At 35.8% G+C, this 26,617-nt stretch overlaps 1 protein-coding gene across 1 annotated transcript in view; it reads left to right on the top strand.

Moving 5' to 3' along the window:
- The first annotated feature begins 1,137 nt into the window (after positions 1-1,137).
- dnah10 (dynein axonemal heavy chain 10) overlaps positions 1,138-26,617 on the top strand; it is a 73,717-nt gene continuing 48,237 nt past the window's right edge. The window contains exons 1-30 of the mRNA XM_012969076.3: positions 1,138-1,422; positions 2,791-2,919; positions 3,370-3,530; positions 3,641-3,749; positions 4,217-4,332; positions 6,250-6,478; positions 6,730-6,887; positions 7,222-7,452; positions 8,109-8,299; positions 8,838-9,036; positions 9,310-9,504; positions 11,392-11,562; positions 11,901-12,077; positions 12,699-12,875; positions 13,477-13,646; positions 14,240-14,391; positions 15,002-15,166; positions 15,506-15,713; positions 17,193-17,349; positions 17,618-18,094; positions 18,593-18,751; positions 19,315-19,431; positions 20,327-20,429; positions 21,355-21,533; positions 21,940-22,151; positions 22,233-22,389; positions 23,718-23,951; positions 24,026-24,148; positions 24,915-25,148; positions 25,774-25,997. Of these exons, the coding sequence (XP_012824530.2) occupies positions 1,197-1,422; positions 2,791-2,919; positions 3,370-3,530; positions 3,641-3,749; positions 4,217-4,332; positions 6,250-6,478; positions 6,730-6,887; positions 7,222-7,452; positions 8,109-8,299; positions 8,838-9,036; positions 9,310-9,504; positions 11,392-11,562; positions 11,901-12,077; positions 12,699-12,875; positions 13,477-13,646; positions 14,240-14,391; positions 15,002-15,166; positions 15,506-15,713; positions 17,193-17,349; positions 17,618-18,094; positions 18,593-18,751; positions 19,315-19,431; positions 20,327-20,429; positions 21,355-21,533; positions 21,940-22,151; positions 22,233-22,389; positions 23,718-23,951; positions 24,026-24,148; positions 24,915-25,148; positions 25,774-25,997 (5,540 nt within the window). The 5' untranslated portion in view covers positions 1,138-1,196. The remainder of the gene's footprint in view (positions 1,423-2,790; positions 2,920-3,369; positions 3,531-3,640; positions 3,750-4,216; positions 4,333-6,249; positions 6,479-6,729; positions 6,888-7,221; positions 7,453-8,108; positions 8,300-8,837; positions 9,037-9,309; positions 9,505-11,391; positions 11,563-11,900; positions 12,078-12,698; positions 12,876-13,476; positions 13,647-14,239; positions 14,392-15,001; positions 15,167-15,505; positions 15,714-17,192; positions 17,350-17,617; positions 18,095-18,592; positions 18,752-19,314; positions 19,432-20,326; positions 20,430-21,354; positions 21,534-21,939; positions 22,152-22,232; positions 22,390-23,717; positions 23,952-24,025; positions 24,149-24,914; positions 25,149-25,773; positions 25,998-26,617) is intronic.

Raw genomic sequence — 26,617 nt, 5'->3', positions numbered from 1 at the left:
TTTTGTCCATAAAATAAAATGTGTTTCTGGTAGAAATCCTTATATCATGAAAAATAGCATTTTTTCTTTTTTTTTTTTTATTTCAAGCTCTAAATCTTGTTCCAGAAGTGGAAATACACAAAAACTCAGGTAGATTTGGAAAGCTCAGGTTCTCCTGAAAAAAACAATATATAGTTTGCCTACCTAAACTTAACCCTGCCCCCAGTAAAAGCCCCTACATTGAGAGAGCACAGAATGTTCACAAAACGTCTGGCACTGGGGGGAACTGAAATGACGAATTCGGCTGGCACTTAAAGGGTTAAAGGATTTGGATTCGGTTCAGCTGGGCAGGTGGATTCTGCCAAATGCTGCTGAGAAAGGCCGAATCTTGTCCCTAATTATCCCTAATTATGTCACCTCAGAGTTCCATGACCTGTACATGGAACTTCTCTATGACTTATATCTTTATATTTTAGCTAATAAAAGAGTACTCTTGAGACATAAAACTCTTAACTTTTAGTATGCTATAGAAAGGCACAATCTTAGCAACTTTTTAATTGACCTGCATTTTTTATTTGTTATAGTTTTTTGTCTTTCTCTTCTCAGCTTTCAAATTGGGGACGCTGACCCCATAACCATAAAAACTATTGCTCTGTGAGCCTAGAATTTGATTATTTATTTTTACTATGTTTTTATTTAGGGCCTCTACCATATTCCAGTCTTTTATTCAGATCACTGCCTGGTTGCTAGGGTAATTTGGAGCCTAGCAATCAGATGGCTACAGAAAAACTGGAGCGCTGCTCAACAAAAATCTGAATATTGTAATTTAAAACCCACAAATAAGACATCAACACCAATTGCAAAGTGTATCAGAATATCACTCTCTACCTGAAACTTATATAAAGGTGAACCCTTTAAGGTTATTCAGGTTACTACGTTGGTGTGTTGACAGACACTGAAATATACCTCTCCCACACTCAAACCACTAATTACTTTTTTCCCTTGACCTTGAAAAAAATATTTTTTCATTACACGTCGACTAAATCTACCAGTACATATAAACAAAAAATCGCCCTTCGCACAAGGCAACAATGTAGCTCCCTTGAAGGTACTGCACAACCTGTGCGCTTTGATATACAGCATCAGTATGTAGTTCCGGCAGCGTGGCGCTGCTATGGTAACATAGAACTAGCGAGTGAACTACTAATGCAGGGAACATGGCACTGGACGACCCGCGTATAGAATGGATCCGGGACCGGGTGTACGGCGCATTTAGCCTCTCCGACCCTGAATGCTTCGAGGAACTGCTCAGTAGGAACGATGGAGAGCACGAAGCCAAATTGCTGCGGTTCCTTAATGAAACTTCGTCAGAAGAAGGGTCCTCAGCGATGCTGTTCTTTAAGACCCTCAAGGAGGACGAGGTGGAGGTGGAGATCGCTCTAGGTGAGGAACACCTTAAGCTTCCCCTTGTCCGAATGCCTGTCTGTTATACAATGGCAAACAGTTCCTCTGTGTGTATTGTGGGACTGGGCAACCCATATAGCTGTGAGTAGCCAGCAAACTCTTATCTGTCAAGCCACAGGTTGGCCACCCAGCACTTAATTCCTTCTTAAAAAACCAATATCTGCACCAAGATACTAGTATGTCAACGTTGTACAGAACCCCTGAGAAGAACATTTCTTGTTGTGGCCCTGCTGCATACACTAATATGGGCATCCATATTATATTATCCATATATGGGTGACCAGATCACTTGAGAATTTAGAAACATGTTTTATAAATACATGTTGCAGGGCTGCAAATAAGGCATTTAAATGAAACTGCAATCAGCTCAGCCCTGCTGGCTGGATTTCTTAGATATGTCCCCCTGAATTTTCAAGGTATCTGGTCGCCCTACCATATGGGGTTTCAGTATAGGGTATCTGCAGCAAGAAGAGCCAGGATTGCTGTAGGAGCCCAGTGAATTTTATTCCTGGGGGGATTAGACAGGAATTTTTTTTATGCAGGAATATCAGGCCCTCCCAAGTAGGCAAGGTAATGGTATGGGTCCTTGTAGTGCTTAATAAAACCCTATTGCACTTGTCACTAGAGATGTAGCGAACTGTTCACCGGCGAACTAATTCGCGCGAACATCGGGTGTTCGCAAGTTTGCGAACTTTTTGCGTATGTTCGTAATTTGGGTTCGCGTGGCGTTTTTCCGCTGCGTTTTTTCTCGGCCTAAAAACGCAGCACAAGCCACACATGGCGTTTTTCAGCAAATCCCATTTCCATGGTGCTAATAGTGCGAAATAGCAAAAAACGCTGCGTATTTCCGCTAGGTCTGCCAGCTGCCTTTGCGGTTTTACGCAACGCTGTGTCAACAAAGTATTTCTCAGAAACATTTTTGCCCTTGATCCCCCTCCTGCATGCCACTGTCCAGGTCGTGGCACCCTTTAAACAACTTTAAAATCAGTTTTCTGGCCAGAAATGGCTTTTCTAGGTTTTAAAGTTCGCCTTCCCATTGAAGTCTATGGGGTTCGGGAAGTTCGCGAATATTCAAACTTTTTGGCGTAAGTTCGCGAATGGGTTCGCAAACTTTTTTTTTGAGGTTCGCTACATCCCTACTTGTCACATAAAGGGCCCAAACACTAATGTTATGTAGTAACAGATAAACAGCTTGATTTCTTGAGACACCTTGTGTTTTACAAGGCTTCAACATGGAAACACAAGTTACTTCCTGCCTGACACAAACAACACAAACACACACAAACCCTGCACTCCTTCTGTATGATGCATATTATAAGCAATGCCTTTTGCAATTTCTTATTCTAGAACCAGATGAACTTCAAAAGCATAGTCAAGTACCATATACTGAAGACATTAATGATACAACCATAAACCAGGAAACAGAAGACCAAAAAGAACCCGTGGATACAGTCTCTCTTTTATCATCTGATGCAAGTAAGTCCTTTCAGCATCCTTTAGCAATTATGAACATTATGTTTTAAAAGTGATCTGACTATACTAACCATTTCCAGTCAAACAGTACTACAAAATGTCTAAGGGGCCTTAGAGCAGAGGGTTAGTTGTGTCATGTGTCAGTCACACTGGATTAGAGCCTGATCATTCAATAGGCTGGAACATTGTTTTAATTTGTTCTCCAGCCTTTGGAAGGATTGTGCTTTTCCTCAGCCCAGAGTGGCAGAAAGAAGCAACACTGCTCCTGCAGCTTAAAATAATTGCACTAGCATGTAACAATACTAATATACACCCAGATGGCCCAACAGCATTATTATATTTAAGTAATAATCTGGTTATTTTGACTTTCTAATCAATCCTTGATGTTGGATTGCACAGATGCATGACAGCCTCAAACATATAAACTGTATGACTCCAGTTTTCTTGTTTAAGTTGTAGAAAAAGAGCTGACCTCTTCTCCAGATACTAAGGCATCTGTGAATGAAAGAGATGAAAAAACTATTGATAAGGAAGAATCATCCATCCTCCTGGAAACAGGAACAGGATCATTTAACGAAGAATCTCCAGAAGTGTTTGTACCTGTTCCTATGACGGTAAGTGAGCAGTTCTAAAGAAGTTCTTCGTAGACCCTTGAAAATAGTTGTAAGAAGTCTCTGATTATTTTTTTGTGTCATTAACCATTCTGACATTTTAACTATTTCAGAAAATCTTCAAAAAGAAAGTGTATCGTACTGTCCTGTATGTTTCATGCAACTGCATCCCTGAAGAGTTTGTAGACTCCATTGCTTTGTATTTTCTTAGAAATACCCAAGGTAACAATGATGTGTGATAAACATTTTCTCTTCATTGTGATGAAAAGTTATCTACTTTATTGCATTAGTTGGTGTTGGACTTGTCTTTATTTAGTCAAGGGGGGTCTTGCACTTAAAGTAGTGCAGGGTGCAAAGTGTAAATAATGGGCACAATCCACCATATTTCATGCATTTTGTAACCTGCCGCAGACTTTGCAGGTCTCTGTGCTTCAGAAGGCAGCGTTCCCTCCATGAATACAGTGCTATCTGCATTTGGCAAATAGACTGCCCCTCTCTCACCCTAACCCATCCCCTTACAGGAGCCCTGTGCTTACAGTCCACCCTATGGCAAACTTTTCATTTTAACAGTGTTGTATAAAATATTTGCATACTATAATTTTATAAAGGGCATGGTGTAAGGTTAGTGTGAAGAAAGGAAGATCCTTCTATTCTTCTAAACATTATTGTTTTTCTTTTGTGGCCAACAGAAACTATTCCAGAGCCAAATGACCTGCAAGAGGCCAATGATGTGCTACCAATGTTCTTGGAGTATGGTATACTAAATGGGAATTCTTTGCTTATGCTTAAGCAGATCTTTTCACAGGTAACAAAAGTGACCCATACCTTATCTCATGTGTATATATATATATATATATATATATATATATATATATATATATATATATATATTGCAGGAGTAATGCTGCCACCACGCACAGGGTTTCATACAAATGTATATAAAATGATATTTATTGAGAAAAAAAGAGCAAAATAAACATAGCAAGCCTCAACGTTTCACTCCCCACTGGGACTTTCATTAGGAGGCAGGTGCTTCAGTTTTTGCCTCCTGATGAAAGTCCCAGTGGGGACTGAAACGTTGAGGCTTGCTATGTTTATTTTGCTCTTTTTTTCTCAATAAATATCATTTTATATACATTTGTATGAAACCCTGTGTGTGCTGGCATTACTCCTGCAATATTTTAGTTTATATGGCTCTTGCACCCAAGTGCACCATTATGATCTCTGCTATATCTCTGCGTTTTTAATACACAATTGATTGTTTTTGGAACATAACTCGGTGTTGCTGGTCTTTTTTGGATATATATATATATATATATATATATATATATATATATATACTTAAAAGTGCAGGGTTCAAAAGTTAAGCAGTGGGCACAAACCACTATGTTTTTTGAACTTTTGCACCTTGCCCATTCTAAGGGTGCAAGGTGCAAGTTATTGGGCTCTGTTTATCAGGGTTCAAGGAAGGTACATGGCTTTCCCTTCTTGCCCACCAACATATGCATCATACAGCTCTGCATGCTAGGTACTGAAACAGGCAGTAAGGACAGGACTGCCTTGCACCCACTAACAATGCAAGGTGCAAAGCAGAGGTATGCCCTAGGTTCAAGTGCATACTGGGGTGTGATTTTGTGCCTCTTAGTGCTCTAGCACTTGTATCCAGTGCGTACAATTAATCTTCTGTTGCTCTTTAAGTAAATATGGGAATATTACAGATATCTTGTTTTATGATGTTGATTGTAAGGTTTTTTGGGCAGGGCTCTCTTCACCTCTTGTATCGATTATTGATTGCTTTATATATTGCTCTGTATGTCCAATTTATGAAACCCACTTATTGTACAGTGCTGCGGAATATGTTGGCGCTTTATAAATAAATGTTAATAATAATAATATGTTTTATTATTTCCTGTGTATTATGTGAGTTATACCTTTTCACAGGTGTGTATATGTGTATATATATATACTAGTTCCTGACTTCCTCAGTATTTTATTGGAATTGCTTGCTATATAAAACTAAAGACGTGTGCCTCTTAATCTTTGTTACTCTGTGTACACACACACACACATGCGTGTATATATATATATATATATATATATGTATATATATATATATATATATATATATATATATATATATAGTACAATATACACTGTAAGTTTTAAACAAATGTCATGTGCACAGTCACCGTTTTTTTAATTCTTTGCATTTAATTCCCTGACATTTTCCCACAATCAGGAGTAAATATGTGTATATATATACTAGTTCCTGACTTCCTCAGTATTTTATTGGAATTGCTTGCTATATAAAACTAAAGACGTGTGCCTCTTAATCTTTGTTACTCTGTGTACACACACACACACATGCGTGTATATATATATATATATATGTATATATATATATATATATATATATATATAGTACAATATACACTGTAAGTTTTAAACAAATGTCATGTGCACAGTCACCGTTTTTTTAATTCTTTGCATTTAATTCCCTGACATTTTCCCACAATCAGGAGTAAAATTTAGTACCTACTAAAAGAAGCAATTACATTTAATAGGAAACAGTTGCCTATGAAACAGTTAAGGGACCCTCTTGCTTTAATTTTTTTTACCATAAATTTGTATGTTTTATTACAGATAATATAGTCCTATACCATAATTTCTGTGAAATGCTGCTTTTTTACATAATTTATATTGTTTATTTTTTTTATTTTAGGTTTTCATGCCTCTTCTTTCTTACAATCATCATAAAAATGACAATGGCTCCTTACAGTTGGAACAAGTACGACAGTCGGGATTAGATACGGAAAGTAATGGTCCAGAAGCTAACAGGCATGCAGAAACAGGCCTTGAGTTCAGAAGTATCCAGATGATTAGAGATGAGTTCCTAATGAATATGCAAAAGTTTCTGAACCATATTCAGCAAACAATCCAGCAGCTGGAGGGCAAGTAGCTAAACAGAGCCTCTTTGAATTCTGAGCGATAAAATTCCTAAAAGTCCTATTTAGCACAAATGAATCTTGTTTCATAAACAATTTATGAAAATTTAATTTCTCGATGTAGCATGAATACATTTTCTAAAAATTAATTTTATTGAAGTGATGATAAAACAGATTTAGATTTCATTTAAATTAACATTGTACTTAGCAATAAGCTGAAATAAAATGGTCATGTTTTTATATTTTGTTTATTTCAGGAGAAATTCGATTAGAAATGCCAGATTTGACTCTAGACATCGAATCCACCCAGTTGGCCTTGGATCAAGTAATAGTTGAAAAACTTGAGCAGTGTGTGATGAATTGGCAGACACAAATATCTGTAGCTCTAGAAGAACAGCTTCAAAAAAAGCCTCAGGTATTCTTTTTTAATGAAGACAGAATATGACAATAGACATATTTGCTTTCAAGTAATTTAAATGTACATAGTTGTTCATAGTTGTACATATCCATTGTTGTACATCAGATATGCTTATATGATACCCCAAACACACTGAAAACAGCTAAAATATTAAGCCAAGGTTAATATCAACTGGGATCATAGTCTCTGTGATTTAAGACAGATAGGGACTGAACCATATAGTCCGTTATACTTATTTGACATCATACTTTTGTGTTTTCATGTGAGTGGGTCATGGGGCCCACAAAAATAATAAAAAAAACCTAATCAACATGTTTAACTTTTGTTGCAGGGTAATGGTCCTCTTGCAGAAATAGATTTCTGGCGTGAACGAAATGCCACCTTGAGTGCGCTGAGTGAGCAGCTGAAACTTCCTCTTGTGAAGAAAATATTGAGTGTCTTGTCTATTGCTGATCCTGGTGTTGTTCAGAATCTGGAGTTAACAGTCAATGAATTAGCTAAATACCATGTTGAAGCTGCTGATAATGTTCGATTCCTCTCAACACTGGAGCGCCATTTTAAGGTAACTCCTTTTGAATGGTGATGGTGCTTTCTTTAGCTTTTGAACAGCATAGAACATTAAATTAATACAGTCATATCTTTCTCTTCAGTGAATAAGACATAAGTCTTACATACAATTATGAATAACTTAAATGTTTCTTAAATTGTAGACTGATATGTGCATGTATTTATTTTGATATAATCCTATATTCTATTATGTAGTTACTTATTTAACTTAGATATCCTCCAGTTAAATTTGGAACATTTACTTTCTGATAATGTTATAGCATTCCCTACAAATGTAGTACTGTTGGCTTTAAAATGATACTTACATAGTCTTGGATTGTACAGAACTTCTTGTTATCATTTAAAAAAGTGTCATTCTTCTATTCTCTAGCTCCCTATCCTTGTTACTCAGCAGTGGACTCCAATGACTGCTGCAGTGACATAACCCCCCATTACTGCTGCAGCTGTGATATTTGGTAATATGGGGTATGACAAAGACTCACCAAGCTGGAGTCACTATATACATTGTTGCTTTAGTCTATCGAGTTCATGTCCTTACCCCTGTATGCAATTTTAATTCCAGCAGCCTACAATAGGCAAGTTTTAATGCGTAAGAAACTAAATGTCCTCAACGTTTAGGGCCTAGTACTATTGATTACTTTCTCTGTTTAGAACTTAGCTCATGGAACAGGATTCAGTGTTGTTTTGGATACAGTTCCATCAATGATGAATGCACTAAGAATGGTATGGATTATCTCTCGACATTACAATAAAGATGAAAGAATGGTACCATTAATGGAAAGAATTGCCTGGGAAATAGCAGAGAGGGTTTGCAGAGTTTTGAACATACGGTCCTTGTTCAGGTAAGCCATGGTTCAGTTTTATTGTTTTGTTGGGGATCCCTGATTTAGAGTATAAAAGTGTTATATATCAAGGTGGATGCCTGCACAGTACAGAAATCTAAGGATTCCATGCAGTGCATGTGCCAACCCAGGGAAGCACAGCTGTGATTCCTTGGAACTATGAAGCACATGGTGGTAGTGCAAAAGGTTGGTGATTATAGTTACAGGGAAAGGGTGCCGAACTAATCCTCAGTGATTTTTCCATAACTTCTCCATTCCTTACATGAATGTATAGAGCTTGTTCATTAATTTCATATTTTGGTGCAGTGTCATCTGCAAGGAGACATACTAACTATATAACACTGTAGTCCACCCTTGCCCTTTTTAAGTTTTTTTTGTAGATTTTGTGTTAAAAAAACGTGTAAAAACAACATACAAGCATAATTTGCTTTGCTAGCCCACTAGCAATTGTTGGGTAATTGTTTTCCTTCACATGCTTAAAAAAAATTGTATATATTTTCGACACTGTTCATTGAAATGGTTCTTAAATTATTGACAGAGAGAATAAGGAAGCTGCAAAAAACAAGTCACAGGATGCCAAACACACACTGGAGTTATGGAAAAGCTCTTACTTTGAAGTTCGTGCCAAAATTGAAGCATCAGGCAGAGACCAAAGATGGGAATTCGACAGAAAACGGTTGTTTGAAAAAACTGACTATTTGTCTTCTATATGCCAGGACTTATACAATATTTTGCAGGTAATTTTACTTTAATTTTTCACATTTGTTGAAAAAGGCCTAAACCTTTTACGTTTTACACAGAAACAATACACCAACTACATTACATTGCATCTCAGAATAACAATCTATGAAATTTCTGAGCTTTGTAGAGCTCTGTCTAGGCAACTGGGATATTAACATTTGCACTTTGCACGGTAATTGCTAAAATTTCTTAGTGTTACCAAACAAAATTACATTTCTAGGACAAAAGTAGAGACTACATTAATATTTATTGTGTAATATTTCAAACAGGTTCTTGAAGAGTTTTGCAACATTTTTGGCCCTGAACTGAAAGCTGTCACTGGAGATCCCAAGCGCATTGATGATGTTTTGCGGAGAGTGGATGGGCTTGTTAGGCCAATGGAAAATTTAAGCTTTGATCCTTTCAACATAAAAAATTCACAGCAGTGGAAAATGGTTATGGAAGACTTTAAAAATGAAGTACATGTATGTTAAGAGCTGATAAATGTTTGCCATCCATGTAAATTATTTCCTCTCTGCTACAAAAGAAAGCGTGCCTTTGAACTATTTTATCATTACATTATATAGCATAATTAGAATGTATTTATGTTATTATAGTATATATTTAATATTTATCTAAAATCCATTTGCATTTTATATACAGGTATGGGGCCCATTATCCAGAATGCTCAGGACCTGGGGTTTTCTGGATAAGGGGTATTTCCATAATTCAGATCTCCTACCTTAGGGGGCACATTTACTAACCCACGAACGGGCCGAATGCGTCCGATTGCGTTTTTTTCGTAATGATCGGTATTTTGCAATTTTTTCGGAAAATTGTTTTTCGTAGCCATTCCGAAAGTTGCGCAAAATCTTGCGATTTTTCGTAGCGTTAAAACTTGCGCAAAAAGTTGCGATTTTTTTCGTAGCGTTAAAACTTGCGCGAAACGTCGCACCTTTTAAGTTTTAACGCTACGAAAAAGGCGCAACTTTTCGCGCAAGTTTTAACGCTACGAAAAAATCGCCAGATTTTGTGCAACTTTCGGAATGGCTACGAAAAACTCGCGTTGTTTCGCGCAAATCGTATTGGTAACGAAAAAGTCGCGACAATTTCCGAAAAGTCGTAAAGATGCCGAAAAAAAATCGCAAAAAATACGAAAAAGTCGCAAAATGTTCGTTTTCAAATCGGAATTTTTCCAATTCGGTTCTGATTCGCGTCTTAGTAAATGTGCCCCTAAGTCTATAAAAAAAAATATTTAAACAGTAATTAAACCCAATAGGATTGTTTTTCCTCCAATAAGGATTAATTATATCTTAGTTGGGATCAAGTACAAGGTACTGTTTTATTATTACAGAGAAAAAGTAAACCATTTTTAAAAAGGTGAATTATTTGATTAAAATGGAGTCCATGGGAGATGGCCTTTCTGTAATTTGGAACTTTCAGAATAATGGGTTTCTGGATAAGGGGTCCAAAATGTAATTCTGCTTCAGATGGGAAATATGCTTTATTAGCATTGGTGCACATACTGAAACAATTTGCAGATTTTCAATTTGCATATTGCATATTTTGCTTTAGATTTGTGGCACATGGGGTGGATTTTGTTCTGCCTGTTAACCTTAATTATGCTAAAAGTGCAATGTCTAAAGTGTTAGCACTGAGTTGGTGCATTGAGACATTTAACACTATGGGAGGCAGCAGGGGTGATTTTTGACATTTTTAGCTGTGCTGAAATTGGGAGCATGAAAATATCCTGAAATGCATCCTTTTCTATAGGACATAAAGTGACACTGCGTTCAGTATAAAAATTACTTATTTGTACTTGAAAACAATGTCTGTTTAGTATATGGCTTATTTCACATGTGTGTTTTCTATTCTGGTGTAAGAAAAGGCCAATCTATCCCACTTCTGAATGCAATGTGACAGGAATGAATGAGAGCCACCTGTCACTGCACACGGGATGGATTTTCAGGGCAAAATCTGCCCAGTGTATTAATTGACAGGGAGATCTTATTCATTTCTATTGTTACACATAGGGGATGGATCTGTTTTTGTCCTCCCAGTGTTTTTACTGTGTATGTATTTGACATATGTCTAAAGTAGTGTATGTTTTAAAAACATACTGCTAGACAAAGCAGGATTAATATCCCTTTATCTTTTAAAAAATGACTTCAGTGCTGCTTGGCATACCTATACTAATTTAGGAATTACAACAAAAAAAGATAAGGAGGTTTAGTTGAGGTGGTTAGGTGATATATTTCTCTCTCTAAATGGTATTATAATAAAGGGAGGTAAATACCTTCTCTGCAACATATGTGCAGGATATTATTTGCTAAAACGCTTTTTTTCTTTTTGTTTCCTTTTGTAAAATAAAGGCAATCGAAGGAGAGGCCATCAACTTCATTGATGAATCATTTAAAACCCTTCGATCAGCTGAAGCAGCATTTGACATGCTGTTGAAATTTAAGCATATTCGGTCCAGGGAAGCCATAAACAAGCAGATGATGATGAAATTTAATGATATTTTGGAACAGTATGCTAAAGAGGTACGGCAACATAATGTTTAGACTACTTTAAAATATTATTTATCTCTTTCTGGATCAGACTTTTGAAACAGTATAGCAGTTCAGTTCTCCTTTGTGTCTCCTAAAGGGAAATTCCATCCAAATACAACTTGAGCTTTTTTGAAAAGTAAACATAATTTCAAGCAACTTTGCAATGTACCAGATATTGAATAAAGAAAATGTAAAATCTATTCTGCAATGTATTTGACTGTGAAGTGATTTTATTTGCACAAATTTTAGTGTATTTTTTATCATTAATTTGAAGGAAAATGTATACAAAAGTTATATATTTAAATAAAAATATTGTTCTTTTCACTTAGGTTGATATAGTGAACAGCCTATTTCTTAAGCATCTTGATAACCCCCCATTGTACAAGAACCACCCCCCTGTGGCTGGCTCAATATACTGGGAAAGATCCCTTTTCTACCGCATAAAGCATACTATAGTCAGATTTCTAGAAATGGAGGAGATGCTGTCTTGTGAACGAGGGAAAGCAGTAAGTAATTTGTTTTTGTACTTTATCTGATGGAATTTTCATGACTTTTAAATATTTGTTTATCAACAGATGGATAAAATCTGGACAGCAAATGTCATCTGAGACTATTTTTGTATATTTAGGCAATGCTACATAATACCACTGGTCCTCACTCTTGGGGCAAAATTCATTTTGGGGTTAAACATTTTAATTTGAATTTTATATAAACTAAATCAATATGATGCAACAGAATGTAGTAATGGATGTTCCTTTTTAAGGTTCAGTTAAAGTAAAAGAAAAGCCAAATGCATCAGGGCTATTCCAATATGACAGAATCCCCTCCCAGTGAGTCCAATCATTGTTTTTTCTGGACTGGTGCTCCTTTTAGGAAGAAAATTGCATCAGCCCAAAGGAAAAAAAAAACCAGCATAGCGCTGGGCCACTATTTTAATTACCCTAATGCTGTCTTGCACTCAGACATGCGCATTGGATTGGAAAATTTATTGGCAACTGTTTTGTTTTAGGTAATTTTTAATGCTATGGAAAAATAATAATTATCACATTTTTACTTGGGGGAAGATTGCCTTGAGAATTTGTATGGGCATACATTTATCTTCATAACATTATGGTTTTTTGTTCCAGGCAAAAGCAAAGTATTTAGAAGTAGCCAGAAAAATGAAGGAATATGAAGATAAAAAATATGAAATGTGGAAGGAGAACACAGACCAGAATTTGCCTTCATTGTTAAAAAGAAGTTTGCTTGTTAAAATGTATTCTTCTGGTCTTATTATTTCAGGGAATACACCTTTCTCAGAACTGGTAAGGTCATAATATGGGATATAATGCTTATAAAGTTATTTATTCACTGGACTAACCACTGTCTGCTCTTTTACATTAGTGAATAAAATTGTTCCTTCAGCAGTCATGGTATCATGCGGTAAGAAAAATTGGGGCCCCGCACAGGTTATTTATAGGGGGCCCCATGTGAACACAAGTGCGCTGGCACATGCTTCCCCCCAAAGTGCAACATTAATGCTGAACTGCTTAACCTTTGTCATTAGCACAGTAAATACTGTGAAACTGGCTCCTGTGCTAATATTCTTAGAGTACTTTTTTACCACATTTCCCTGATTTTACATTTTCCCGGAATTTGCACTATTTTTTCTTGGTCCCCTGAAAAAATGTAAAATGCCAGTTCTACTGTATTGTGATATGTGGGCACCTCATTTAATTATATATACAGATTTAATTCTAATTTTTCAAATAATTATTACCTGTTATATATGGTTTTATTTGAAATGTTTTTCTCTGTTTTATAAAATATTTTTTCCTAACGTGTTAGACATATTTTATTTACTACCAATATAAATGAACAGAATTATAGATTTGTTTTAACTTCTCTTTTTTATTACATTTTCAGAATGCAGATCAGAACGAGGCTGATAATGGAGATACAGATTTTCATTTTTCTGTAAACTTTGCACCAGAATTGTGGGAAATTATCACAGAAACAAAGCACATGGAACAGATGGGATTTTCTGTTGGAGAGTTGCCAAGAAATGTTGCTTTACAAGAAGACAAGTTTTTAAGGTGCAATAACGAATGCATTTTCTGTTTAATAATAAAACATTTTTGCCAAAATTGTGATGAGTGATCTGACACCACAGAAGTATGTGTTTCACTGCCTAATATCAAACTTCAGCCAGTCACACAATTGCTTTCATTACTAACTGCACTAGGATGGTCAAAAGGTGATTACTTATTGGTCGCTATAAGCTACTGCATCAAATTTCTCAGGCATCCTGTCAATGATTTTGTCTTTTTGTGGAAGATTTGGAGTGTAGTATTCTGTATTAGCAGGTTGCAGCAGTTCATTTATACAGTTTTACACCAAGGGAGGGCAAAAAGCTTCTAGTGACAGGATATATTTATTTTTTTCTATATATATAATATTTCCTAATATATATACAATATATTTTCCTCTAAACCAGCAACTTGCAGCTGTTCTGCTTTCCTCACAATATCAATACTAGACTTTTTGAATATTTTTTGCAGTTTATATTATAATTTTAATAATTTTATAATAATTAGCTGTACAGATTGTGCAGTCACCAGGTGTACTAGGGAGAAAAGTACATCTGTCTGGTGGTTTGAACTGTGGCTATAATGTTTTACTTTTGTAGGTACACTGATGACATGAAACATATGATAGCCGCTTATGAGAAACTTATGGGCTCTCTGAGTGAAGCGGAAATCCAACTACTGGATGAACACATCCGTGACGTTTGGAAAGTGTTTCGTTCTGGATATAGAAGACTAAACTGGAACTCATTAGGTACTATGGAATCTTTTGTTTCAGCATTTTATCAGTTTTACAGCACCAAGATGATTCATATGACAGTGTACTTAAAGGGCACATTGGTTGGATAAGTAGTACTTTTCTTTCACCCGTCACAATTTTCAAGCAGAAGATTACATTTTATTAAAATATATATGTTAAGTATTGTGTTTTCTTACAAGACCCTAGTTACAAAACTGCAATCTTGAATTTGATTTCAGCCAGTGTGCCTATACTATTAGCAAAGGTTTCCTCCAGGTTCTCTGTTTTTTTTCCACAGTTCCCACACATACACTTATTACTGTTCATTGGTATGTGTGTAAACATGACTGTAATAGGGAAATTAGACAGTAAGCTTCACTGGACAGTTATCCTTAGCACTAAATGCAGGTGAAGACTGACTTGAACACAGAGGTCCAGATTCACCAACAGAGATACATTTTCCTGTGACTGCCTTTCTATTCCTGTATTTGTTTATTGTCTGGCATGTGTGCATACATATCAACAGGTATATACATATCTTTTTATAAAAGTTACATTTTTGTGTTCTTTAAATACAGTCTAAAATAAAACACATGTGTACTAAAACCTACAACTTTTCTTTAAGGCATTGGTGACTACATCACACGTTGCAACCAAGCAATCTCAAAGTTTGAATCACTGGTGAACAAAATTCAAAAGAATGCAAAAGACATTGATTTAAAGTTGTCAGCTATTGAGTCAGCAAACCTCTTTAAATTTATGGCGAAAACAACAGGAACTGATCTTTCAGGTATGATTTTTTCATCATCTATATCCTAAGACAACAAGCCATATTATTTTTATTATACATTTTCCTTCCAAAAGGGCTAAATACATAGCTAATGTAAAGAATAAGGACATCATTCTACATAAATATTTATCTTTGCTGTATATTTAAAACAGACAGCAGCAAAGCTCTTGTAATATATAATAGGAAAACATAGTTTATACTATGAAATGTGTCCGTTATGGTTTGTATTATTAGACAGCCATTATATTTGTTTCCACAAAATATTTACAAGTCTTTTCCCCTCCCCGCCTTTCTTTTTTTTTTTTTTTTTATAAATTGGACCTGTTAATGCATATGTAGGAGTGAAAGAATTCTTTGAGTACATTGACATTGAGCGAGCAAAAGATGTGGACATTTTGGAACGAAAGTATTCTACCATTGGGCAGCTGCTAACAAAAATAGAAGGATTAGTGGTAAATACAAATACAGGAAAGCACCCTAAAATGTCCCAATATTATGCACACTGGGAAAAAAGGATCTACAACAGCCTGACAAAGATGGTTCTGAGGTATGAAGTATTTTTGTTTTCTGTGACTTTTATGTACAGGGTCCTCTACCCATTTTTAAGTTATATGGACAGATTTATTTATTATAATTATGAATAAAGCAATATTTCTAAACAGTCCATTACATTTATAGCCTGTATTAAAACTATTAAAACAATGGGATTTAATACCTCAGAATATTTAAAAGGGGCAGTGTTAAATATTGATTATGAGCTGTCTGCTTTGATTGATTCAATCAAAGATTTTATAAATATGTCCTTTAGTTATGAAAAAGCGAAAAGATTGATTTATGGTTCCTGTTCCTTTTCCATTGGTGATAATACTTAGCCATTGTGTTAAAAGTAATTTATTTTACCATTAAACACCAGCTAAGGTGCATAAAGAAAGAGTGTAGTAAGGAATCATTGTTAACTATGCCTACTGATCCCTAGAGTTTATTCTCTGTTGAATAAGCTGAAATTCAGAAGATTATCTTTTGAAGAGTCAGCTGTCTTTTAGTCAAGATTCCTGCTTATAATTAATGGGCACCAGTTTCTTTGCATGGAACAGGGAATGTACTGGGAAGCAGTTAATTTAACATACAGAGTAAACAGACTTTTGGGAATTAAACATAAGGTATAGCTAGTCCAGGTAAGGGGATCTTTAGTACTGCTTGCTAGTATTTTTTCAATTCAATCTGATATGAATAAAGGACTGTTAAGTACTTCTGTAAAGGTTATCTCTATCTGGGTAAGCTGTATTAGGCATCCTCTTAAAGAAAATTATATCAAGTGTATTTATTTAAAGGAGCAGTAACACCAAAAAATTAAAGTTTTTTTAAAGTGGAAATATATTGTACTGTTGCCATGCACTGGTACAAGTTGTGTGCTTGCTACAGTAACACTACTACAGTTTGTATAAATACCCTGCTGTGTAGCCATGGGGGCGACCATTCAAGCTGGAAAAAAGGAGAAAGGGCACAGGTTACTCAGCAGATAACCGATAAGCTCTGTGCAACACAATAGTGGTTTATCTGTTATCGGCTATGTAACCTGTGCCCTTTTCTCCTTTTTTTCCAGCTTGAATGGCTGCACCCATGGTTTCACAGCAGCTTATTTATATAAACTGTAGTAGTGTTTCTGAGGCAAACACACCAGTTGTACCAGTGCAGGGCGGCAGTACATTATATTGGAATTCTGTTTATACACTGTAGTGACACTACACAGCTCTACTTTTTTAAATGGAGTGGCAACATATAATTTATTTTTCATATTTCATCTGTGTAGCAAGTGCCCTCATTTATGAATTGTGGTGATATCTAAACTGGCAAACATCAACACTATCTCTGCAGTGTCAAACTGAATAAAATATACATAGAAACGTTTTTTTTACTACTAATTCTGCCTAATGTCCTTGAGAAAAAGCTAGGACTTAAGAGAGTGCAATGCTTGCTAAGTGAACTAAACTGCCTGACTGCTGTGCTTTTTTTTTATTTGATACAGAAACTTCCAGGTTTTTAACACTGCCATCCTTGGAGATGTGCCACTCTTTCAAGTTGAAACTATTTTGTCGGCACCAGAAATAATCCTTCAGCCAAATGGCAATGAAATCTACAAACTGACTGCACAGTGTTACAAGGGATGTATGGAAACCACTAAGGTAAAATTAGGGCTACATCAGGAAAAGTTTATTTAACCCAAGTACGATATTGTTAATTAAGTGGTTACTATTGCTAAGTGTGTCAGTCATGAAATAAAAATAGTAAAGAGCGCATAATGTAGGTCTGAACATTTTACAGTGAATATTGGGTGGTAAAGCATGACTGAAGGGAAATAAAAAAGAAATAAATAAGACTAAGATGCTAAACTCTGATTTTATTTTAGTGCACTGACCCTGTTTTTTCTCATAACATTTTACTTTGTTTCAGAGGTTTGTTCGCTGGATGAATGGGACCTGCATACAGTGCCCTCCCCAAAAGACAGAAGATGATGAGGTAGTCATCATCAGTTTTTACAATGACATATACCTAAACCATCAGATTACAGAGCAAGCTCGGATTATCAACCAAAATATGCACCGTATTCTCACCTCTCTTACAAAATACTTGAATCGATGGAAAAGATACCGACCTTTGTGGAAGCTAGATAAAGCTATTGTCATGGAGAAGTTTGCTGCCAGAAGACCCTCCTGTGTTGCATATGATGAGAAACTGCAGTTCTACAGTAAGATATCCCTAGAGGTGACCCAGCAACCTTTAATAAAAGATGTTCAGTGTATTAGGCTGTACCTGGGACCTTTGGCTTACACTGTGCAAGAGAATGCTAGAGCTTGGGTTAACTCTCTGGGACATCTTCTCAATGAATCTGCACGAGAAGAACTCTACAAGCTTAAAGATGAACTTGAAGTACGTATATATTTCTTTGGTTAAGTATTTCATATGCACCTTCTGTGAAGCCATAGATGTAGGTTAACATTTATTTACATTCACTTGCATATTACACATTTTAGCTTTCTGTCCGTACAAAACAAGTTAATCAGGGTTAATTATAGGCCGAGTAAATAAACATAGATATCTATTTGCTGTTACTTATTTTGTTAGATTTCAAGTATATAACATAAGGTGATATTTTTTATTTGGATTTAATCTATTTGGAAATTATTGGAGTTGAGTTCAGCCAATGTTTTTATATGTCTTTTAAATATACTCTGTACTGTGTTTTAAATGCACATATTTGCTGGCCTATAAGTTTACAGACAGGAAGAGTACAATGATATGCATATCACAATTCTTTTTTTTTTTTTAAAGAACAAGAGCAGCGTAACTACACATTTATACTTCTGTGTTTGCATCAGGATGATAAATATTTAGTAAAATTCTCTCATGGAACATTTTTTTTTGTAGAGCTTGTCTGCACAGTTAAAGACTACTCCAGAAACACTTGAAGATCTCAAATTTGTGCTTGGAACCATAGCAAATATAAGAGACATATCTCTAACAGTTGAAATGAGATATCGAGATATCCAGGAGAGGTATAGGACCTTGTCAATGTATAATATTGAGGTAAGCACAGCTGATGCTTATTTATATACTCGTGCCTTCCCTGCCAGTAATATTAGAGGAGAAGAAGGGCTGGATGTAGGTATATAAGTAAGGATGGTGGGTGTCTTGTTAGATTCTTTTTTACTCTGTAGAGTGTGGCCACATTGGATTCTGACAGCACATAATATACGTCTTGGTTTATGCACAGTTCATTTACTGTTATGTACATGCACTGTATGTCAGATTTTTGTGAGTTTGTGTTTGTTCAGAGAAGGATCTTGGGTGTTGAACCAGGTTTTATATACTTAAAATTAGATTATTATGTGTTCTGATGCAGAGTCCAGGTTGGGTACATGCAGAATACTTGCAAAGCGATTAGGTTTAGGCTGGAAAATCCAATATACCTTGACTCTGCGGGTACCCTGCCTGGGGCAATTGCAGGCTCTCTTCCCCCTACCACTCCGAATTAAAATAATAACTTATAGCCCCCTGTCCTGGTTGAGCCATCCCCTGGGAATAACATAACGATCTGGTTCAGGCTTCAGGGCATATTCTAGTGATTCTTATGTAATTCTTTTTTTCAGTTTGAGGAAGAAGAGAAGTATTTAGCAGACAGGATTCCACAGATCTGGGAAGAACTTTTTCAAGAATCAAAACTTGTGGACCACAGCCTTGGAAAAGTCAAAAATTCATTTACACAGGTAGTTTTGGTTTTACCAGTGCTTCAAATTGCCACAGTTTCAAGTCACAGTTTGTCAGGAGCTTTGTATTGATTTTAAGTCCAAATTTTGCACATACTACTAAGAGAGGTTAAGAAAACATTCTCTGTTCTGTATAATATGCATATCACAAACCATTGTCTTTGCCAGTACACAGTTCAGCTTTCAGAATAATATTTTTGTTTCCACTTCTCCACATAAATATTCATACTAATAGACCTAATTTAATTAATGGTTATTACTTAACTAAAAACTTACAAATCAATCACAGACTGACAATGATAGCATTACTTGAAGTTAGTGAAATGCATTATGTGATACATGATGGGTGGTGGAAGACATCTAGCATATATGTGATAAGTAAATAGTAACATACTGTATAACAAATGGAATTTGGTTAAACTAGATAAGGGGAATACCCCCCCTGCAAAAGTTATGTTTCCCCCTTGCTTCTGCCATAATTATCTGCATCACATACAGTGCCCAAACTCTGTAATCAGATTGTCAGCCATGAGTTTGCACAGTTCAAGGGCCAAGACGGTAAAGGTCAAGGATGCAGTTCATGGGAACTCCATTGGTTTGGTTGGGGGCTTGGAGATCTCTACAGGAGGTTCAGGTACTGTTTAGAAATGGGCAAGGGAGTTTGTACCTCTTTACTCTAGAAGAATACCTCAAAAATTGTAGCTGGAGAACTTATGGGCTCATCTCTAATCACTTCAGGTTGTGGATACCTGGAAAAAACTGAGATTGCTATGGTTTCTAGTTACAGTTGTGTAGGTGTGCTGGAGATGTGACTCTACACAGTTCCAAAGAATAATTTAGAATTGTCTCCTTATGTGACATTTAACTAACTTTATTGCTGACTGCTGCTTTCTAGATTACAAAAGACCAGATTGAGGATTATAAGAAGAAGTTATCCAATTTTGCAGAATTGTTTCAAACTGAAGGACCTGGGGCAGTTGGAGATAACCTTGACAAAGGTAATAGTCAATAAATACCATATTTGTATTGTGCAGTAAGAATATTTTATATTTTATTCCAAAGTGAAAAGTATTTGCAAACTTTTTGTATATATATATGTGTTCTGTCCTCACCACGTGTTACCTTGAGGTAGTATGTAGCTTGACATACAGCTAAACCTTCCCACACTCCAATAAAGAGGCAAAGGGTAAATCTGTTGAACTTTACTGGGTGATTGTGGAAATAAATGTGTGAAAACTGTAATACAAAGGAGATAAAGCACAATGAGTATATGGGGAATACACTAACACAAAACAACTGCAACATACAAACATTTCTGGATCTGATTATATGCCACAGTGTCTCTGAGGAGCTGGCAGCTTTTTAATGGTGGCTCAGTCCAGGGTTTATGACCATAATCCTTACCAGCGATGCTACCATGGGGAGAAGATGGGTAGTGTGTGCTTCTTGTGCAGCATGATCTACAAAATGGAGTCTGTACTCCCACAAAGCATTGCAGACATCACATGGCAGGAAGTGTGGTGGTTCCATGAGGTCATAGGTCACACAGGAAATTAATACTTGCATTTGCAGCAAACAGTCAGCAGAGGGAGTTCACTGCTAATGAGTACAATAAACAGCAAAAATGATGGAAGCTGTGCTGGAGACATGACAATATGTTTATAGAAAACTAGAAAAATTACTAAAATTTTCCAGTTTCAGTGATTGAGCATGCAAAAATATTTTGGAGGAAAAACTCTGAGGGAAATGTAAAAAATCTTTGGTAAATTGCAGGAAAATTGAGAATCTAAAAAAATAATTAGCGTTCCATCCCAGACTTTTCAAAAATTGAAAATATTAGCAATTTGTACTCATTATTACTTTTGGACTTTGGATTTTTGAGTCTAATAAAATGTCTAATTCCTTCTTTCTGGCATTTAACAGGATTACAGGTCCTCAGCGCATTTGAAAAAGAACTGGCAAAATATGAAAAGGACCGCCAGGAATTAGCCAATGCAGAAAAGCTGTTTGATCTTCCTATCACAATGTACCCAGAACTCATACAAATCCAGAAGGAAATGAAGGGCTTGCAGCAAATATATGAAATATATAATGCACAAAAGGTTTGTCAAATGATACTTTTGCAGTTTCATTCATGAAGAACAAAGGTCAAATTAACCACCGAGGTTGTGGGCGAGTTCTGCATCTAATTCTGCCAGTGCACCCCCTCTTTTGTTATCGCCACCCAGTTCAGTTGTGCCACAAAAATGGCATATTTTCAAATGTTTAGTGCTGTTTACTTCTGTGCAAAAATAGGTTAAGAAGTTTTATTACATACACACCACACTTGTGCAAACGAAAAAATTTACAATCGCAAACCTTCTGTCATAAGACATGCAAAGTGTTCACAAACAGTATTTTTCTGTAACGCAAACACAATATTTGTCACAAAGCCAAAATTTGGTCCCATTGTAATTGTTTTTCTGTTGGCAACATATATTACATTCCCCCATTTATGTTTTATTTTAGCAAGCCAAGGAAGAATGGTCACAGACTTTATGGGCAAATTTAAATGTCCAGATCTTGCTGGATGGAATTGACGGTTTCCTTAAGGCTTTCAGGAAGCTATCCAAAGATATCCGTAGCTTGCCAGTGGCTTTTTATTTAGAATCCAAAATGAAAGAGTTCAAAGAATCCATCCCTTTACTTCTTGATCTCAAGAATGAAGCTCTAAGAGACAGGTTTGTTCCAAATTAATAATTGTTATTGATTTGTATTGCCTTTAATGACTTGGCAGTAAATTATTAGTTTTGTGCTTTTAGGCATTGGAAAGAACTTATGACCAAAACAGGGACAGACTTTGAAATGAACCCAGAGACATTTACCTTGGAGAATATGTTTGCCATGGAGCTTCACAAATATGCAGATGCTATCAGTGACATTGTAGCATCAGCTGTTAAAGAGCTGAGTATTGAGAAGGTATAGCTTGCTTATATTTCAGAGAACATATTGTAAATACATGTGTAATGGTCTTTTTAATATCACATATGCCTGCATCACATACATGCAGTTGTATTAAAGCAAAGCTATCCACCAGCAACAATTCTGTTTCTTCACAGGGCATCAAACCTACTATATTATGTTATGGTTAGTGCACAAAAATATCTATGATTGTGTGTGTGTATATATATATATATGTACATACATATCACAGTAAAATATATAAACATACATATCTGCAATGGCACCCAGGTAATACTGTATGCTTTTGGTGTGTAACTTAAAGGGGACCTGTCACCCTAAGAAATAAGTACAATTTTTTTTCTATTGTGTTTTTCAAGCAAAATAAACTTCACTTACACTATATAAATTATTTTAAACTTATTTCCTTCAACACTGGAATTCACAATTGCAGAAAACAGGCAGGCACTGTTATTAAGGCAAGCTGTGCATCCTGCCAAAATCTTTTTTCTGTGCCAGTATGGGGGGACCTGATACCCATATCCATGCACTGGTTCCAAAATTAGATGGTGAGAAGGGAGGGGGAAAGTGAGGAGTGCAGTGACTTCTAAGAAGTTCTGAATTGAAAGTGAAAGTAACTGTCTGCCCCACCCCTATGCCTAAGGCATAGAGGTGGGTCAGGCAATATATGATTGACAGATGGGACTTATGCTTATATAATGGGTAAAGATGTGTTAATAAAAAAATGACTTTGGGTTACATGTTTAATTTGAAAAGGGCTTTTATTATACAGCTTTTTATGTATGGGTGACAGGTCCACTTTAAAGTGGACATGCCAAATCTATGGGATAGGATCCTGATATTTCGAGCACAACTGTGCTGTTTTGTAATTTATTTGAGTGCGGTACTGTCATGCTATATGTAGAACTTAAGAGACTTTCAATGATGAAAAACACATGTCTTTTATAAATGGAAGCAAAATGTCAACCTAATGAAAAAACCTTTAGTATCTTTATGAAAGTCGTTTGAGTGCTTAGTGAAATTAGCAAAATGCATTGAAGTCAATGGGAATTTTTTCACTGTAAATGAAATACAAGCAAATCATGTATACATGGCAATTTATATCTTTAAACTATATTTATTTAGCATTTTTGCTTATCATTCTTTTATTTCAGAAATGGAGCAAGGGGGTATAGGTATTGAGGTCTCTGTTTTGCATGTCTGAAAAAAAGAGAAAAAAGAGTTGAACAGTATTTTGCAAATTTATACAACTTATCTCTTTTACTGTAATAGTTTTCTAAACTAGATCTTATTTCTTTTTATTTACTCTTTTGTTAATAAAATAGGGTGTTAAAGAAATTTTAGACACATGGGAAAATATGAAATTTACAGTACAAAGATATATAAAAGGCACTCAGGACCGTGGAAGTATATTGGGAACTGTTGATGAAATTCTTCAAATTCTGGATGATAATGCTATGAACCTACAAAGCATTTCAGGGAGTCGGTTTGTTGGACCTTTTCTGAACACGGTGCAACAGTGGGAGAAAACTCTTTCTTTAATTGGAGAAGTCATTGAGGTAAATTATCAGCGCAATAAAAATCTAGTTTCCTTTGTAAAGTTCTCAGTGATAAAGTCTTCTCTGTGCTCTAGGTATGGATGGTTGTGCAGCGGAAATGGATGTATCTGGAAAGCATATTTATTGGAGGGGATATCAGATCACAACTGCCAGATGAAGCCAAAAAATTTGACAATATTGACAGGATTTTTAAAAGGGTAAGTATTTCTCATATTTTACTGAAAAAAGTATATATGTAATACATTTCCTAAATACTCTAAGTAGACTCACTAACACATTTTTTCTTGTATATTTACTTATATACTTAGGGCCGTGATACAAGGGGAGATTAGTCGTGCTGCAACAAATCTTCGTTGTCGCGGGCGACTAATCTCATTGCAATGCCATCCCACCGGGTGGGATGGCATACGTGGCATCGCGATTCACAGAAGTTGCTGAAGTTTCCTGTCAAGGCAATGGGCCTTAATATTAAAGGAGAAAAAAAATGAAACTTAACAATGTTATTAAAGGGGGGGAGGTTAAGGTTGGTGGTAAGTCACTGCTTTTGAAAGAAAAACAATTGTCCAAGGGATTTCAGTGTTTCGTAGTGGTGCGTAACGATTTGGAACCCTTATTATATTAGAGTTTCCTTCTACTTTAAATAAAAATAGTCTATGTAAATACTACAGAGAACTGCATTATTCAAAATGCCTTTGACCACCTGAACCCACTGGCTATTGCAGAATTTCCTTTGCTTGCATCATATTACTTTAAATTAACACTAACACTATGTCGACTTGGTGCACCGTGCATGTAAATTTGTATATTTCATTAAAACAACTAACGTTTTGATTATGGACCTACAGTATTTCATATGTCTGTCAATATTATGTTTGTGCAGATATATCTGGCAAAACTCTAGAGGTATTAAAAACATGTATTTTTCTCACTAACTATACAATATCCTACCTTTTGTTTCCATAGATAATGTCAGAAACTGTTAAAGACCCTGTGATAAAGCGATGTTGTCAAGCGTCTAACCGCCTCAGTGATTTGCAAAACTTAAGCGAAGGCTTAGAGAGGTGCCAGAAAAGCTTAAATGATTATCTGGACTCTAAGAGAAATGCTTTTCCACGATTCTTTTTCATATCAGATGATGAGCTGCTCAGTATATTGGGCAGTAGTGACCCCACCTGTGTACAAGAACACATCATTAAGGTAATTATGCAATTACATGAAATCACTTCTACTTAATAAAAACCTATTTATTTGTATTTTAAAAGTGCTGATGGCTTAATATATTAAAAATTTTAACAACTCCCGCAGTCCCAGATTTTTACTGAAAAGTCCCTCATTTCCATTTGATCTCCTGCACTGAATGCTAAAAAAGATACAAAGTTTCTCAAACTTAATTAAATAATTATACATTTGGTAGAGCCCAGAAAAGTTAACAAGCTATACCTGCACTTAAATACAATTGTAACTAATAAGCTAAACAAGTCTCTTGGGGGAACTGAAACTTGCAGTTTAAAGGGAAATTTCACCTTTATTAACACATGAAACAAGACCCCAAAACCCCAAGAAATGTGTTCAAAATAACCTGCCAAACTTTGTAAAATGGGAGTGGTATTTCGAGGGTGTGGTCGCAAAAACAGGCATGGTCAAACAATTTCTTTTTGTTTGTCCCTCTTTACATTTTTCAAATGTTGGAAGGTATGTGTTAGTATTTTGAATAGCTACAGTATATAAAAAATTAAAATATCTTATTTGTATAGTAATGCTTGCAAAGCTGCTGGTACATAAGTCAGTGCTTATTCTTGCCAACCCTCCGCCATTGTTTTAGATGTATGATAATATTGCATCACTGAAATTTCAAGAGGGCGATAATGGAGAAATGAAAGCAACGGCCATGGTTTCAGCTGAAGGAGAAGTGATGCCATTCAGACAGGTTGTAGCAGCAGAAGGGCGTGTAGAGGATTGGATGACAACTGTTCTGCAGGAAATGAGGAGAACAAACCGGCTTATTACAAAGGAGGCAATTTTTAGATACTGTGAAGACAAAAGCAGGTACAGCATATTCTCCAGTGGAGGGGCACTTCAATTATAGGGTATCCTATAGCAAATTAATTATCTTTATTACCATTAATCTTATATGAAAGCAATTACACTAAATTGGGAACTCTAGACTGTCAACCAATCATCGGAAGGCAAACAAAACCATATGAGGCCAAGTCAACTGCAGTTAGATTTTTTTTAAGTAAAAACAAATTTGCATATTTCTCCATATTCTCATTTGTTGGTTTCCACTCCTGTATTGTGTACTGCGAGATTTAGGGGCACATTTACTAAGCAATTTTGAGGAAAAGTTGATTTTTTAATTTTACTTTTAGATATTTTCAAGATTTTTCTGATATTTTTAAAAGTTAGAAACTATATGGTGGGGGGGGGGGGGGGGTAAGGGCAGTGCTAGTTAAGGGGGCTTTTATAGGCCGGGGTGTATAATTCTTCTTTAAAACTATTGAGTGGACAGTCATGCTTCTTAGCAATAAATATCTGCATTCTCACCCTCACTTTAACCTTAAAAAACATAAGTTTGATCCACATATGTGGCTTCTCCCGACTGCATGTTCAATTAAGTCTGGAAATCAGAGGGAGCTGCTCTCCCCAATGCTAATAGATAATACATA

Source organism: Xenopus tropicalis, chromosome 1 (genome assembly GCF_000004195.4).
Source record: "Xenopus tropicalis strain Nigerian chromosome 1, UCB_Xtro_10.0, whole genome shotgun sequence".
Lineage (NCBI taxonomy): Eukaryota > Metazoa > Chordata > Amphibia > Anura > Pipidae > Xenopus > Xenopus tropicalis.
This window is presented reverse-complemented; position numbering and strand designations above follow the sequence as displayed.